At 53.0% G+C, this 14,252-nt stretch overlaps 1 protein-coding gene across 5 annotated transcripts in view; it reads left to right on the top strand.

Moving 5' to 3' along the window:
* The window catches only part of FRMPD3 (FERM and PDZ domain containing 3), a 30,705-nt gene extending 16,878 nt beyond the window's left edge, over positions 1-13,827 (top strand). For all 5 annotated transcript variants that reach the window (XM_014877240.2, XM_088173323.1, XM_088173324.1 and 2 more), the window contains 3 exons: positions 1,717-1,861; positions 6,155-6,973; positions 7,771-13,827. In XM_014877240.2, coding sequence (XP_014732726.2) covers positions 1,717-1,861; positions 6,155-6,973; positions 7,771-10,628 — 3,822 coding nt within the window. In that variant the 3' untranslated portion in view covers positions 10,629-13,827. The remainder of the gene's footprint in view (positions 1-1,716; positions 1,862-6,154; positions 6,974-7,770) is intronic.
* Positions 13,828-14,252: the final 425 nt, after the last annotated feature.

Below are 14,252 nucleotides of genomic sequence, written 5' to 3'. Positions count from 1 at the left end.
TAAGGATGCTTCATACACAGAGCACATGGTTTCCTTTCATCACTTATGTCAAGACTGGAGCTGGGCTAAGAGGTGTCACCCCCCTCACTACTGCATGCCTGCCTCCTTTGAGCTAAGTTAAGAATCTCTTCACTCCTCTCTCTCTGGTTTGATACTTCCCCTTTGATCTGTGTCATCTCAGGTTTATTTTCCAAGATTCAGAAAGAGCCTTGTCAAGCAGGCAGGGACAGAGCCTCTCAGCAGAGGACATTCACTTGTCAGGCTATTTCTCTTCCACATCAAGTTATTTCTTTTCCTTTATCTTCCTGCACAGCAGCCAAAGGGGGAAACTTCTTTACCCTGGCCCTAGGAGAAATCTGCCCCTGCCAGGGATAGCATGGCTTGGGGATCATATGCAGTTCTGCCCAGGGCTGGTGGCTTCTCACCCAAGTTTGTTTGATCACTTTATGATCCAGAGCATGACACTCTGGCCTAAGAATTGTCTTGGTGGCTTACAGCAGCAAATACTAAGCAGAGCACAAAACTGGCCAGTGGGTACCAGGAACCTCTTGTGTTTATAAAACAAGAAAACCAAAATAGCTTTAATGCATTTCACAGTGTGTAGGCTTAAGTGTTTTTTAAAACAGCCTTGGTGTTCCCTGAATGTGGTAAATGAATTCTTCTGAGTCCTGGAGGGCTCTCAGTGTGCAAGAGTGTGGCAGGACAGGCAGCCTGAGACAGCAGCAGTTCAGCATCCCCCAGTTGGCTCAGACATCCCCTGTACCTGGGTACAAAGGTCCTTTCGGTAGAGGTGTTTTGTGCAAGGGGTAGGTGAGGGCAGGAGTTGCCTTTCCCATAACTATTCAAGGCACTTGTCAATTTGTTCCATCTCGTGGGTCTGTCTTGAGCAGTGCTGGGGGCTCAGACACAGCATGGACCTCTCAAGTGAGCTGTGCTGACACAGGCTGCTCTGCCCAGCCTGGATCCAGCAGTGCACAGGATCTCACTGGCTGGGTAAGAGTGAGTCCCACCCCAGCAGCTTCCCTGGGCTAGCTAATCTTCTCCTTGGGACAATCTGGGAACTGGGAGTTGCACTGTCTGCTGTGAGGTTATATGTGTCACACAGATCATGTCTGAGTTTTATCTCTCTTTAAAGCAAAGATCTTTTTTAGCATGCAAATAAATGTTCTCCTAAAAGGGAAGGCACCATCTGCTCCTAAGCACAAATTTAATTTTCCAAAGGGTTAGGTTTAAATAAGATCCACAGTCTCAGAGTGGTAGCTGGGGGAACCTGTAATAAGGTTTGGCCCTTTTGGAAGCAGATATTTTAATTTATGGGAGGGAAGCACAGTGCCTGCAATGAAAGAGGGGTTCTGGCATCTGGAGACCCCACAAACTTCCTGCGCTCCTCACCAAGTCCCTGATGGTTGAACAGGTGCTTGCAGGTGGGCTCAGAGCACTGATAGGGATACAGAGGATCAGAAGGACGTCGTTGTGGCCCCCTCATCTTGGGCGAGTCAGCAAGCAGGAATCACAGCTGCATCCAGACACTGTCCTGTGCACAGCCATTTGTTGGGTGAGCTGGAGCAAGGCTGTGCACCCGGCTGGTTTTTCACGTGGCAGTGCTGGGAGCACCAGCAGCTCACCAGTTCCACCAGTGCAGGGCCCAGCACAGCCCCCGTGGAGCTGTGCCCCATCAGCTGAGCCCTCATGCACTTTGCCTCTCTTGCCTTCCAGCCGCTGGTGTTGCTGATGGAGTGGCCCGAAGCCACCAACTTTGCCTGCCTCATTGCGGGCTACTGCCGTCTCCTGGTGGACTCCAAGAAGATGATCCTGTCCAGGGCCCCCAGCCAACCACCCCCACCTCAGATTATCAAGGCAGGTACGTTTCAACCTCTGCTTTCTGTGCCAGCCCCTTCCCCAGCCCCCCTCCCCTCCCTCCACTCAGCACTCCGCAGCATTAGGAAGGTGAAGACTTTCTCTGACATGTCCCCTCTGCTCCCATTCACCTTGAGAACCAGCAGACTCCCTCTTTAACCAGAAAGCAAAGAGCAGGGAGACAGGTCCTCATTTTGGATCAGCCCAAATGACTTGTGGTATCAGCTCAGGCCCTAAACATTCACCGTGAGTTGTTGTGGCAGCTCCTGGAGCAGCTCCAGGAGGTGCTGTTTGAGAAGACCTGTAAAGCTGCCAGCCACATGCTGGGCCCTCACAGAACAGCCTGTGCACTGCTGCAGGGATGCAGCACGCATTCCCTGGCTGGTATCCTGCTCTGGAGCCCCATCTGAGCTCAGGGGGGAGCTCAGGGGGGAGCTCAGGGGACTGCATTCCTGCTGCCTCCAGCCTGGAGGTCTGAGCCTCCCAGGCAGCCCTGCCAGCGTGGCTGCTCTGCTGATTTCCTAAACCAGGAAGGCAACTTTGCTGTCCCAGCTTTTCAGGGAGCAGAAGGCTGGTCTGGACACAGCAGGAGCTTCCATCCCAACTGGCACCAGTGCTGTCCCTTGAGGATGGATTGCAGGTGTGAGTCACCCTCTGAAAAGAGCAATGATTCTCCAGAGTGATTCAAACAAGAGTCAACCATGAACTACATGCTGCTGTTCCATGCAGCTGTTTGCAACCGATGTATTTTGTATAGGTAAATATAAAATGTGGGTTCAGTGAGTGGAGATGGGCAAAATACCAATCCATCTGCCTCTGGAAGGTCACTCCCAGACCTGCCAAGTGACAGTGCAGCTCCAGAGAGCTGTGACAAGTCCTCAGTTCAGCTGCCAGTGTCAGAACTCCCTTCTCAAGATGGGCCTGGCTTGGAGAGGTGGGAGGAGTGCAGAGAGCTCACAGGGTCCTTGGCAAAGCACCTGGTGCCTTTGAGGAAGGCACCTGAACGTGAATTTGGCGCATGTGGGAGGACACACTCACAGGAGGGATCAGGAAAGCATCTGCAGCAACCTCAGTGAATCCAGAAAAGGCCTGGCAGGTGATTTTGGTGTAAGTATAAGCATTTCCTCTCCTTTCTTTCCCTGTGCCTCTGACTGACAGCTGTCACTGTGCTCTGCCCTGGTTGCCCTATGGAAATTGTATTTTAATGTATTTAATCACATTTTGCTGTGAGCAGAGGGTGTTTGCAGCTGAACTGTTTTAACTGTCATCAGAGTGGTCCTTCCCTGGCTTATGCCACCCTGACATGGGCTACAGGGACACATGGGGCACGTGGCTGTGGGGAGTCAGAGAAATGGAGAGCATGCCATACCCAAGGGCTTGGAAGGAGGCTGGCAGCACCCACAGTTCCTGGCCTCTCGGGGATGTCTCAGTCTGTGCAAGTGGTGTTTTTCCACACTCTAGCTACTGTGACAATAGCCAGAATTTTTTCCTGAAATCTTGCCCTGTTCTTGACAGTGTCAAGAAACCAATGTAACTGCCGGGGCAGGAGTGAGTGTGAGAGAGAGTCACAGTGTGGGTAGGACAGCGATGGATCTGTGCCAGCCCCTCTCTGAATGGCCTGGTCTGTCCTCCTGGGTGCAATGAAAACCTCTGTGACCAGTGGAGTGGAGCAGTTCCCTTGCAGACCCTTGCAGTGCACTCAGCCCAGTCGCTCAGGCACCCTTCAGAAGGAGTGAATTTAGAGATTATTGGGGAAACAGTCTGCTCACAGTTCTGGTCTCCACAGGGCTGCAGGCTGAGCTGTCAGAGCTGGGTGGATCACAGGGAGCAGTGACTGCTGATCATTAGCACATCCTTGCAGGAGAAAGCCCCACTGGGATGAATTAAGTTAGCCCAGACTTTCCAGGCTGCAGGCAGACTGTGCCAGAATCTTAAATATAAAATCAAGCCTTGGCCCATGCTTTTACCTAAAAGAGGAGCATATCCATCTTCCCTGAGGCCCATTAGAGCCTCCTGCTGAACAGCAGACATTTTTAGAAATGCACACGCTGTCCGAATGTTGTCAGATCCATCTCTCTGCATTTCCCTGTGGAGCCATATGCCAGAGCCTTGCCCTCCACTGTGCCATGCTGGAGCTACTCAGGTGATTCACCTCCCTGTCCCTTCTTCTCCCCACTCTCACCGTCAGCCATCATCAGCCAAGCAGCTCTCTGCCCTTGGTTGCTCTCTCAGCTCCCTGTCAGGAAGTTTTCTCCTTCCTGAGCGTGCAGCAGCCAGATTTTGGATTGTAGGGGTTTGGCCCCATTCAGCAGCAGGCCTTGGCTTGGTGTGGGCAGCCAGCAAGCCTCTGCCTCAGCCTTTGCCACCCTGCTACAGCCCACACATCCTCAGCACCAGCAGCCTTGTGCTCCCTCACACAGCTGAGTATATCAGTATATTCTGAGCTCTGCCATGGCCAGGCATGAAAGAGATTTTGTTTTTATTGGGAGTTTAGCATTGCAGGTGATGAACAGTATAATACAAACATGTGTTTGGGGAGACAAATTGTCCAATTTGTTGAGCTAATGAATTTAATTAGGATTTATTTGATTTAATTTATCCTTGGTAAAACAGAACCTGCATCCCCCGGCAGCCGCTCTCAGCACAGCTGCACAATCCAGCCTGCAATGCACAGATGCCCCTCCTGAGGGATGGACCACTGGCCAGAAATTCAAGCAGTATTTCAGCCACTTTCCCTGCACAGGGGAACAAGAGGAGGCTGTCACTGGGAGATACTTAACAGCAAGAGCAACGGGTTCTGTTATAGCCAGCCTGATCCAAGAGCTGTCAGCCAGATAGAAATAACACATGGATCATGGGCAGCGAGGGACAAGGAGCTGGGGGGATGTCTGTCACTTGAACACAGCCAAACCACAGTGGATATCTCCCCAAAAGGCAATATTACTCCACTTTTAGTAGTCTCCTGACGAACATTGCTTGGTGTGCCCAACATTACCCAAAAATGGCTACAATTCCTTCTTGCCATATGAGCTGTAGCAGGCTGGGGCTGGAGGTCCTTGGAGCAGCCAGGTTGCTCCTGCTGCCCTCTGGATACAGCTGGTGGATCAGTGATGCAGCACCCACATCCCTGTGTCTGAGTGCCAGCTGTGCTGGCCAGCCCTCCTCTGGCTTTGTCCAGCTCTGCCCCAGCAGAGGGGTCAAGCTCAGGGATCTGTACTGGGACCAGGACTGTTTCATGTCTTCATCAAGGACAGAGATTGAGAGCACCCTCAGCAAGTCTGCAGATGATACCAAGCTGAGTCATTCACTTGAAATGCCTGAGGGACAGAGTGACATCCAGAGGGACCTGGGTAAGCTCAAGCAGTGGCCCATGGGAATCCTGTGAGGTTCAACAAGGCCAAGTACAAGGTGCTGCACCTGGGACAGGGCAACCCCAGTATTGATCCAGGATGGGGGATGAGCAGATGGAGAGCAGCCCTGCAGAGAAGGACTTGGGGATGCTGAGGGATGAGAGGCTGGACATGACCCAGCCACGTGCACTCACAGCCCAGAAAGCCAAGTGTGTCCTGGGCTGCAGCAAAAGCCCTGTGGGCAGCAGGGGAGGGGGCGGATTCTGCCCCTCTGCTGCACTCTGGTCAGACCCCACCCCCAGTGCTGCCTCCAGCTCTGGGGCCACAGCACAGGAAGGACATGGACCTGTTGGAGCAAATCCAGAAGAGGTCATGAAGATGATCAGAGGGTTGGAGCACCTCTTCTAGGTAAGAGAGTTGGAGGTTTTAGTCTTGAGAAGAAAAGGCTCCAGAGAGGCTTTTTAATAGGGCTTATAGCTATAGGACAAGGGGCGTGGTTTTAAATTGAAAGAGTAGATTCAGATTAGATACAAGGAGGAAGGGTTTTATAATGAGGGTGGTGAGGGGTAGGCACAGGTTCCCATCCCTGGAAATATTCAAGGTTTCTTTGAATGCTGGACATGGCTCTGAGCAACCTGATCTAGTTGAAGATGACCCTGCTCATTGCAGGAGGATTGGACCAGATGGTCTTTAAATGTCCCTTCCAACTGCTTCTGTGGTGCAGGACGTTTCTTCTACCCTCATTCAGACAGGCACAGCAGGTTTTCCAAAGGAGAAGCCAGGTGGCCTGACTGTGCTGCAGGGAATGTGGGTGTCCCACTGCAGTGCTGAGAGCTGGAGGGCAGAGAGCACACAGATGCTTCGCCAGGGTGAGCAGGAGCTTCCCCACGCTGTTTTCCCTTCATCGAGGTGCTGCTGCTAATGTGCCTGTTGTGGTTTTGGTTTAGATTACATCAACACACACAACTTCCACCGGCCTGCCACGGCAGGGCACATGGGAAAGAAGGAGAATGGGCTGGTGGGTGGCTCTGCCACTGTCACCGGAGCAGCCGGAGCTTCTGCCACCAGGGCTTCGGACTCGGAGCTCATCCGCTTCTGCTACCTGCACATGCGAGAGCAGAGGAAGGAAAGAGAGAGCGGGACGGATATCAATGAAAACCTGATTTTTTTTGAGGAAACTCGTCCCAGGACCAAATCTGACCCCACTTCCAAAAGCTCTGGCCAAGGCTATAACGGGGCAGCTAAGGAGTATGACCCGGATGGCCTTGAGCAAGACAGGCACGCCAGCAGGGCCAGGGCACACACCATAGACACCCACCTGCGCAGCGACGCCTCCCACTTCTACTGCGAGTCCTGCCAAGCCAAGATCAAGAGCAGGCTGGCCTCGGGCACGGGGGGCAAGCCTGGCACCCGTGACAACATGGTGGACTTGATGTCACTTCCCCCTCCCGGGAATGATGAGGAAGAAGACGAGACAACATCCCTGCTCCCTGCCATCGCCGCCCCCCCTCCTGGCTTCCGAGACAACAGCTCCGACGAGGACGACCCCAAGCGCCGGGCAGCTGCCCAGAGCCAGGAGCAGGGCCGGCACCTCTGTGGCATCCTGTACGACGAGATCCCGGTCACTCTGATTGACAGCGTGCAGCCACGGACGGTCCGAGACCATGCCCAAGAGCTGGATGATGCCCTGGTGTCCACTCTGCAGGCGCTGGAAGCCCTGGCTGCTTCAGAGGATTGTCCACATCCCCCACCACAGCAGACAGCAGGTATTTTAGTGGCTGTGACTCCCTGTTTTCCCTATAGCCTTTCTTTCCAACTGTACATCACTCCCTTTAGTCTCTTCCCATCCTATACGTGACTGTGAAGCAGCTTCTAGTAAAAACTAAGTTGTGGCAGCAGGCTGTAGCAGGAGCAGCCAAGTTGCTGCTCAGAAGATTTCTAAGAAGCTGAGGTAGGACTCCTCTCCCTGGCAGTGGCTGAAGGAGTCTCTTGGTTATCCTATATCTGCCACATGCCACGATGCTGGGGCGAGTCACTAACACACCAGTACTGTGAGCATGAGTTCCTCCCCACTGTAACCCCACTCAGCTGGGGCCTCTGGCCATCGGTCACTGCTGGTTCCCACCCAGGTTTTGCAGTGTGTGAGCCCTTCACAAAGCAAACCTGCTGCCAGATGGGTGACTCTGGGACCAGCCTGCTGGCAGCACAGTCCTTTGTCCCTCTTCCCACCTTGGTTGCCCTACTCACTATGGCAGAGTACCTGTTGCCCATTTTCCTTCCTGTGCCAGACACATCCCTATAGCTCTGCTACCACCAACAATGGAAAGCTTCACAGGATGTTTTCCTGGGCCAGAAGCTCTTGCTGAATGGAGCTATCAAGCCAGTTCAGTGCTGACAAGTGATCTCCCTTAGAAGCCTTATGTCTTAGTTGTGACAAGTCACAGAAGTTTCTCCAATGTGCCCTGCATTCCTGGGACCCTCCTGCCACAAGGAGTTCCCCTCTCCTCCACACAGCACTGTGGTGTGAGGGTTGTTGTGGGGTTTTCTTTGTGTCCCTCCTCAGGTCTTATTGTCCTGGCTGCCATCACTCCTGAGTCATCCTTGGACTCTGGCCACGAAACGAACTCCTCAGAGCTGACCGATGTCTCGGAGATGGTCTCTGCCATGAAGCAGCATCAGAATGCAGCCTACTTCCTCACCCAACACATCAACAAAGAAAACCTCCTGGCCAGGAAGGACTTGCCTTTCCGAATCCAGAGCTGTGCTGCCCAGGCTGTTCTCACCTCACCCTACTCCCTGAGCCGCCAGGACCCTTCACTGAAGCCAGCCTTCTCTACCCAAAGTCCCAGCCTTACCAACTGCAAGAGCAAACAGGAGCAGCAGCACGGGGAGCAGAGCTGCACCTCAGCTGCCCAGCCAGGGCTGACGCCCCAGCGTAGTGAGCAGAGCAAGGGAGCTTCAGTGCCAAGCTCTGAGTGCAAAGGTGCAGGTCACACAAAAGCTGCCTTTGAGGTACCTCTGCATGCCACAGCAGCCCCGAGCAGAGAGCAGGAGCAGGATGTACAAGAGAAGATGCCCAAAGAGGTGCAGCCGAGCTCCAAGCTCCTCCTGGATGAGAAAAGCGGCGTAACTCCAGCCATCGTTTCAGCTGCTCTGCAGCAGGTGGCAAATGCAAAAGCCTCAGCTCCCCAAGTGGTATCAGCCTTAAAAGATGACCAGAACATGAATGGTACCAGCAGCTGTGCACCAGCCAGCAGCAAGCCTTTGACACTTAAAGAAGGTCCACAAAATGCAGAGACATTATGCAACTGTCAGAAGCAGCAGCAACTCTCTCCGCAGCAACACTGTGAAGTTTCTCCAAGTCCTAAGGAAACTCCTGGCAGTCAGGCTGAAGCTTTCCACCTCGCCTCAGCAGGCGAGGAAATGATGCCCAGTAAGACTTTTGCCACTAAAGGCTACCAGCAAAAAATGAGTAGAGATGCTCCAGGAAAAGCTGCAAGTGGAGAGACAGGTCAGAAGGCAGGTGGGGAAGCCACAAGCCTTGTCTTGCAGAAACACACAGCTCCTTCAAACCAAGGACAGAAAATACAACAGGAAAGCTCGGCCAAAATCTTAAAAGCTGAGAGCAGCAATGTGCACTCTCCATCACCTGGTAGCACCTTCAGGAGCACCAGTGAGGAAGCCAAAGGGCCAATCCAGCTGATGCCCAGATCCGAGAGCCTGCAGATTAGCACTGTGCCTTCCAAAAAACTAGAAAAAGTCCTGGAGGTAACCCAACAAGATGCTGATGTCCCAGCTAAACCCAAAGCCCCAAAAGCTCCCTTCAGGCTCAGGAGCCTGTTCTCTGCAACATTTCCCACCCGTCTGAAGAAGGAGACGGACGAGAGGCAGGCCCAGCTGCAGAAGGTGAAGCAGTATGAGCTGGAATTCCTTGAAGAGCTGCTCAAGCCAAAGAGCAAAGGTGACCTCCCGCCACAGGAGTATCTGCACCCACCTGCCCCTGGGCGCTGCAGCTGCCAGCTGAGGAGCAGTCCTGTGCAGAAAGTCCCAGGGATGTCCAGGGAGCAGAGGCGTAGCTGCGACTGCAAGAGGATTTGCAGGGGAATGAGGCCACCCCCCAACCAGCTGGTGATACCAGAACTGGAGAGGCGAGGCAGGGATAAAGTTGCAGATGATCAGAAGCAGGTAGAAGCCATTAGGCTGACAAGCATGAGCAGCCCTTCCAAAGGCAAACGGATACGATCCACAAGTTTAGAGTCCAGAGACAACCGATCAGATCCAGAGAACGGCATGTCCTGTTTGACAACGTGCACCTCCCGAGGGGAGTGCATGGGTGCACCCCACTACAGGAAGCTCCTGCGTCGCTACAGTGTCAGTGAAATTGATAAGACTGATAGGACATCCTTGTCCTCTGACGTCTACCAGAACATCTACACAACCAAGCAGAAAGGCCCCCAGAAAGAGCCTGAGTCCAGCATCCTCTGTCCTGTTCTGAAGAGCAAAATCCAGGAAGCCTCTGGAGTGGCTGAGCCCTCCTACGTCCAGATAGCACAGGACAAAAAGAACCAGAAGGGTTCAGCAGTGTTCTCTGTCCAGGAGGAGATGTATCCAAGTCCTGCTGAGCTGCGGGATGAAGACATGGAGGATGAGAAGTGCTGCTCCATCCGGTACTGCTTCTACTACAGGAAATGCGATGTTGCAGATGATGGGAGCGAGAAGGATGAGCTGTCCTATTCCATCCCCATGCAGATACTCCCGGGAATGAAGCTGGACAATCAGATGGTCCCAGTCATGAGCAGGACTCTGCAGGTCCTAGATGCAACAGCCTGCAGCAGTCCCAACGAGAGCCAGACCCAGGAAATAGATTTAAGGACCTCCAGTTTTGAGGGGAGCTTGGCAAAGATCAACACCCTTCGAGGCCATGCTTACAACTTTCCTAACGGGTTTCTGCAGGTGCAGCTGGACACCAACGAGCTCCTGACCATCCTGAGGCAGTGTGTGCTGAGCCCTGAGGTCCGGGACTGCAAACCTTACATCTCCCAGCTGGCTGAGTACAAGCAGGAGCTGGCCCTCAAGTTCAAGGAGTTCCGAGCGTCCTGCCGCCGCGTGGCCGCCGTGGACAAGAGTCCCACCCACATGCTCTCCGCCATCACGAGCAGCTTCCAGGTGCTAAGCAGCCTCATCGAGACCTTTGTGAGGCTGGTGTACGTCGTGCGCTCCGAGTCCCAGCGCCAAGAGCTGCTGACGAAGGTGGAGGAGGTGGTGAGAAATTACACCTTCCTCCTGAAGGCTGCTGAGGAGTCCACGGCCAGAACGCTGAGCCACCAGCAGACTGTGGAGCAGCTCGCCCGCCAGTCAGCCACGGTCACCACTGTCATGAGCACTCTCACACGCTCCCTAAAGACGTTGATCAATAAGTAAAGCCAGCTGTGAAGACTAACAAGGCAGTGTGTGCCAGGCCATGCTCTCAAATCTCACAGGTCTGGTGAGGATGCGATGTCTGCAGCCCACGTTTACCGGGGTTTGCGATAGCCAAGACACTCTTTGATCTCTGCAGAACAGATGGTTTTGTTAGTGATGGGTTGGAAGGGTGAATTCATGCCCTGTCACAAGCTGTGCAATTTCAGCTGGTCATTGGGGCTCAAGCAGCTTCTCTGCTTGTTCTCCCACGCTGACTTGTTGGTGACAGTACTTGGGAGGTACAGACACCCCATCTCCACACCAGTTTAGTTCCATGGGGTTCTGAGCCTCACTCGTGCAAAGACCTTTGTCACAGTTTGTGGTGGACCAGTGAGCTATCAGGAGCTGAGCTGAGATCTCCCGGCTTCACTTGGGCAGTCTGGAGCCAAACCAGTGTCTTGCCATGTAAACAAAGCTTCTGCCTCCAGGATCTTCCTGGCCCACAAACACAACGTAATTAGCAGCAGAAGGGATCTCTGGGGTGCAAGTCCCTGCTGCTGTGCTAGGGCTTGGGAAGTAATCCTAGCATGGGCAGGTTGCCATAATCCTGGGATAGAGCTAGGGCACCCTACTGCGCTCTACTCTCACAGCTTAGGCCAGTGCTCTAGTCCTAAGCACTCTAGCCCTGAGTGCCAAAGGCAAGGGCTTAATGCCTGCAGGTGGGGAGGATCCAGGGAGCTACAGGCCTGTCAGTGAACTCGGTGCCGAGAAGGTCATGGAGCAGATGATCTTGAGTGCCACCACATGGCACATACAGAACAAGGGGATCAGGCCCAGCCAGCACAAGGGAAAGGCAGGTGCTGCTTCACCAGACTGGTCTCCTTCTATGATAGGGTAACTGTGGGTGAAGGAAAGGCTGTGGATGTTGTCTGCCTAGATTTTAGTAAAGCCTTTGACACTGTGTTCTTCTGCACGCTCCTGGATGGATGGAGGGGCCCCAGAGAGTGGTGGGGAATGGAGTTAAACCCAGCTGGGGCCATCGCCAGTGGTGTTCTGCAGGGCTCAGTGCTGGGGCCTGTCCTGCTCAGTATCTTTCAAGGACACCCTTGGTCAGTCAGCAGATGACACCAGTTTGGGTGGGAGTGTTGATCTGCTGGAGGGCAGGAAGGCTCTGCAGAGGGATCTGGGCAGGCTGGGTCAATTGTGTGAGGGTCAGCCAGGTCCTGCCCTCGGGTTGTTGTGACAACCTGCAGCTCCAGGCTGGGGCAGAGGGGCTGGAAAGTGCCTGGTGGGAAAGGCCCTGAGGGTGCTGGTCAACAGCAGCTGAGCATGAGCCAGGTGTGTGCCCAGGTGGGCAAGAGGCCACTGGTACCTGGCCTGTCCCAGCCATGGTGTGGCAGCAGGACCACGACAGGGACTGTCCCCCTGACTGGGCACTGGTGAGACCACTCCTCAAATCCTGTGTCCAGCTCTGGGCCCCTTGCAAGAAGGACACTGTGGGCCTGGAACATGTCCAGAGAAAGGAACAGAGCTGGGAAGGGTCTGGAGCACAAGTCTGATGAGGAGCAGCTGAGGGAGCTGGGGGGTGTCAGCCTGGATAAAAGAAGGCTCAGGAGGGACCTTCTGGCTCTGCACAACTCCTGATAGGAGGGAGCAGCCAGGTGGGGATCGGTCTCTTCCCCCAGGTAGCAAGTGACAGGATGAGAGGAAAGGGCTTCAAATTGTGCCAGGGGAGGTTTAGATTGGATGTAAGAAAAATTTCTTCACTGATGGTGGTCAGGTTTTACAACAGGCTGCGTAGGGAAGTGGTGGAGTCACTATCCCTGGAGGTGTTTAAAAGACATTAAGTTGTGGCATTTGGGGACGTGGTTTAGCGGTGCCTTTGGCACTCCTGGGGGAATGGTTGGACTCAATAATCTTAGAGGTCTTTTCCAACCAAAACAATTCTGTGTTCCTCTTCTGGATGGCTGAATCCATGCTAGAGACCCTGCAAGGAACCCAGATTGATTGATCTTTGACCACTGCAAGCCAGAAGGTGGGCTAGCAGCTGAGGGGAGACCACTTCCATACCATTCTGCAGAGGTCAGGTTCATGCCCCCAAGGCTCAGCCCAAACCCTCTCCTATTTCTTCTCACTGTGACCATCAGAGAGGAGCCCCAGAACAGCTTTGACTGTGAGCCAGGCAGGGGCTCTCCTCCTTGCCAGGGTGTTGAGGTTCTTTTTCTGTCTTCACCTGACTGCCATAAGAAGCATTATTTAGTTCTGTGAGGTGGTTATTTACTTGGACTTGGGTTTTTTTGATTGTTTTAGCGTTTTTGTTTTCACTTCTAGGTGAATGGTAAAATGATTCCTAGTTGTATTCCTTCCCACCCCAAGGCTCCCCTCCTCCTCCCAGTCTAGTAATAGACATAATCAATGAGACAGCCTTAACTGGTGTTTCCCTGCAGCCACCTACCCTCCAAAACAGAGCAAGGAGAGAAATGCAAGGTCACACATTGCATTTCCCTCACCCTGCCACCCACTGCAGCTCACATCCTGCCGGGTTCCCGGTGCCTGTCCCCATCACAGCCCCTCCAGCTGGGCAGGAGGTCACAGCTTTGGCCTCAGGGGAGCAAGGGCAGTTGTCCAACCCAGCCAGCTCGCCCAGCCCTTGGGGATGATCAGGGATCTCCGTGCGAGCAGTCACTTCCCATCTCTATTATTTTTGATAAATATGCACATTCGAAATGTCTTGTTCTTCCATAGGAGCTATGGAAATGCACAAATGTGCTTTTAACATGCGCATCCTTGGAGTGCAATAACCTCCCCTGGCCCATGGCTGTCCTGGACTGGGGCCGTGGCTGTCAGCAAGGCACAGAGGATCCTGCTGTGGGGACAGCCTCCTGATTTCAAGAACCATGTAGCAAATATCCAGCTGAAGAGCCAGTTGGAACTTCAGTCCATGGTGGGCAAGGCCTGTTACAGTGCTGAAGGCTGACAGGGAGATGTGTTTTCCTTTTCCCTGGAAGTTACCTAGTATGAAACTCTGAGTTTCTTCAAAGCTCCCTGTTATGCCTATATCATTCCTCCATAAATCTCTCAGTCTAATACAGAGGAAAAATTTTTTATCGTCTGTATATAGTATATATAAATAAAAAAATATATAAGTTATATCTATACACAAATTTATGTCTTGTTTTACAAACAAGAAAGATTAAATATATTAATCTTAATATCCAAACTAGCATTTGTGTCTTTTTTTAAGAACTTTGTGGAAATGTGGCTATTCTTAGATGTACAAGACACTGTTTGTAAGCAACACCTGCTTTTGTCGCTGTAGAAATGCAGGGATCACAGACAGTTTTGAGATGAACTGTTTGACTTGCCACGGTCACTTTTGTTGTGTTAGTGGCTGTTTTGGTTTAATTCTCCCCCAGAAGGGGAAGGCAGCAGCAGTCACCCATCAGCTCTGGCACTGGGCACTGTGGCTGTGCTGGGACACCCTCCTACCCTAAAGCTGGGAAAAAGGGGTGATTTAACAAAGTCCTGCACTGATCCCTTCCAGATGAGCCAAGGTGAGCACCCACTGACCAGCTCCAGTCTGTGTTTTCACCCCAGCCTCTCCCTGGCTCTTGTGTCTGGAAGAGGTGACAGTGTGGCCCTGCC

Source organism: Sturnus vulgaris, chromosome 14, assembly GCF_052056855.1.
Source record: "Sturnus vulgaris isolate bStuVul1 chromosome 14, bStuVul1.hap1, whole genome shotgun sequence".
NCBI lineage: Eukaryota > Metazoa > Chordata > Aves > Passeriformes > Sturnidae > Sturnus > Sturnus vulgaris.
The sequence above is the reverse complement of the archived record's forward strand: the minus strand, read 5'-3'. Positions and strand labels throughout refer to the sequence as shown.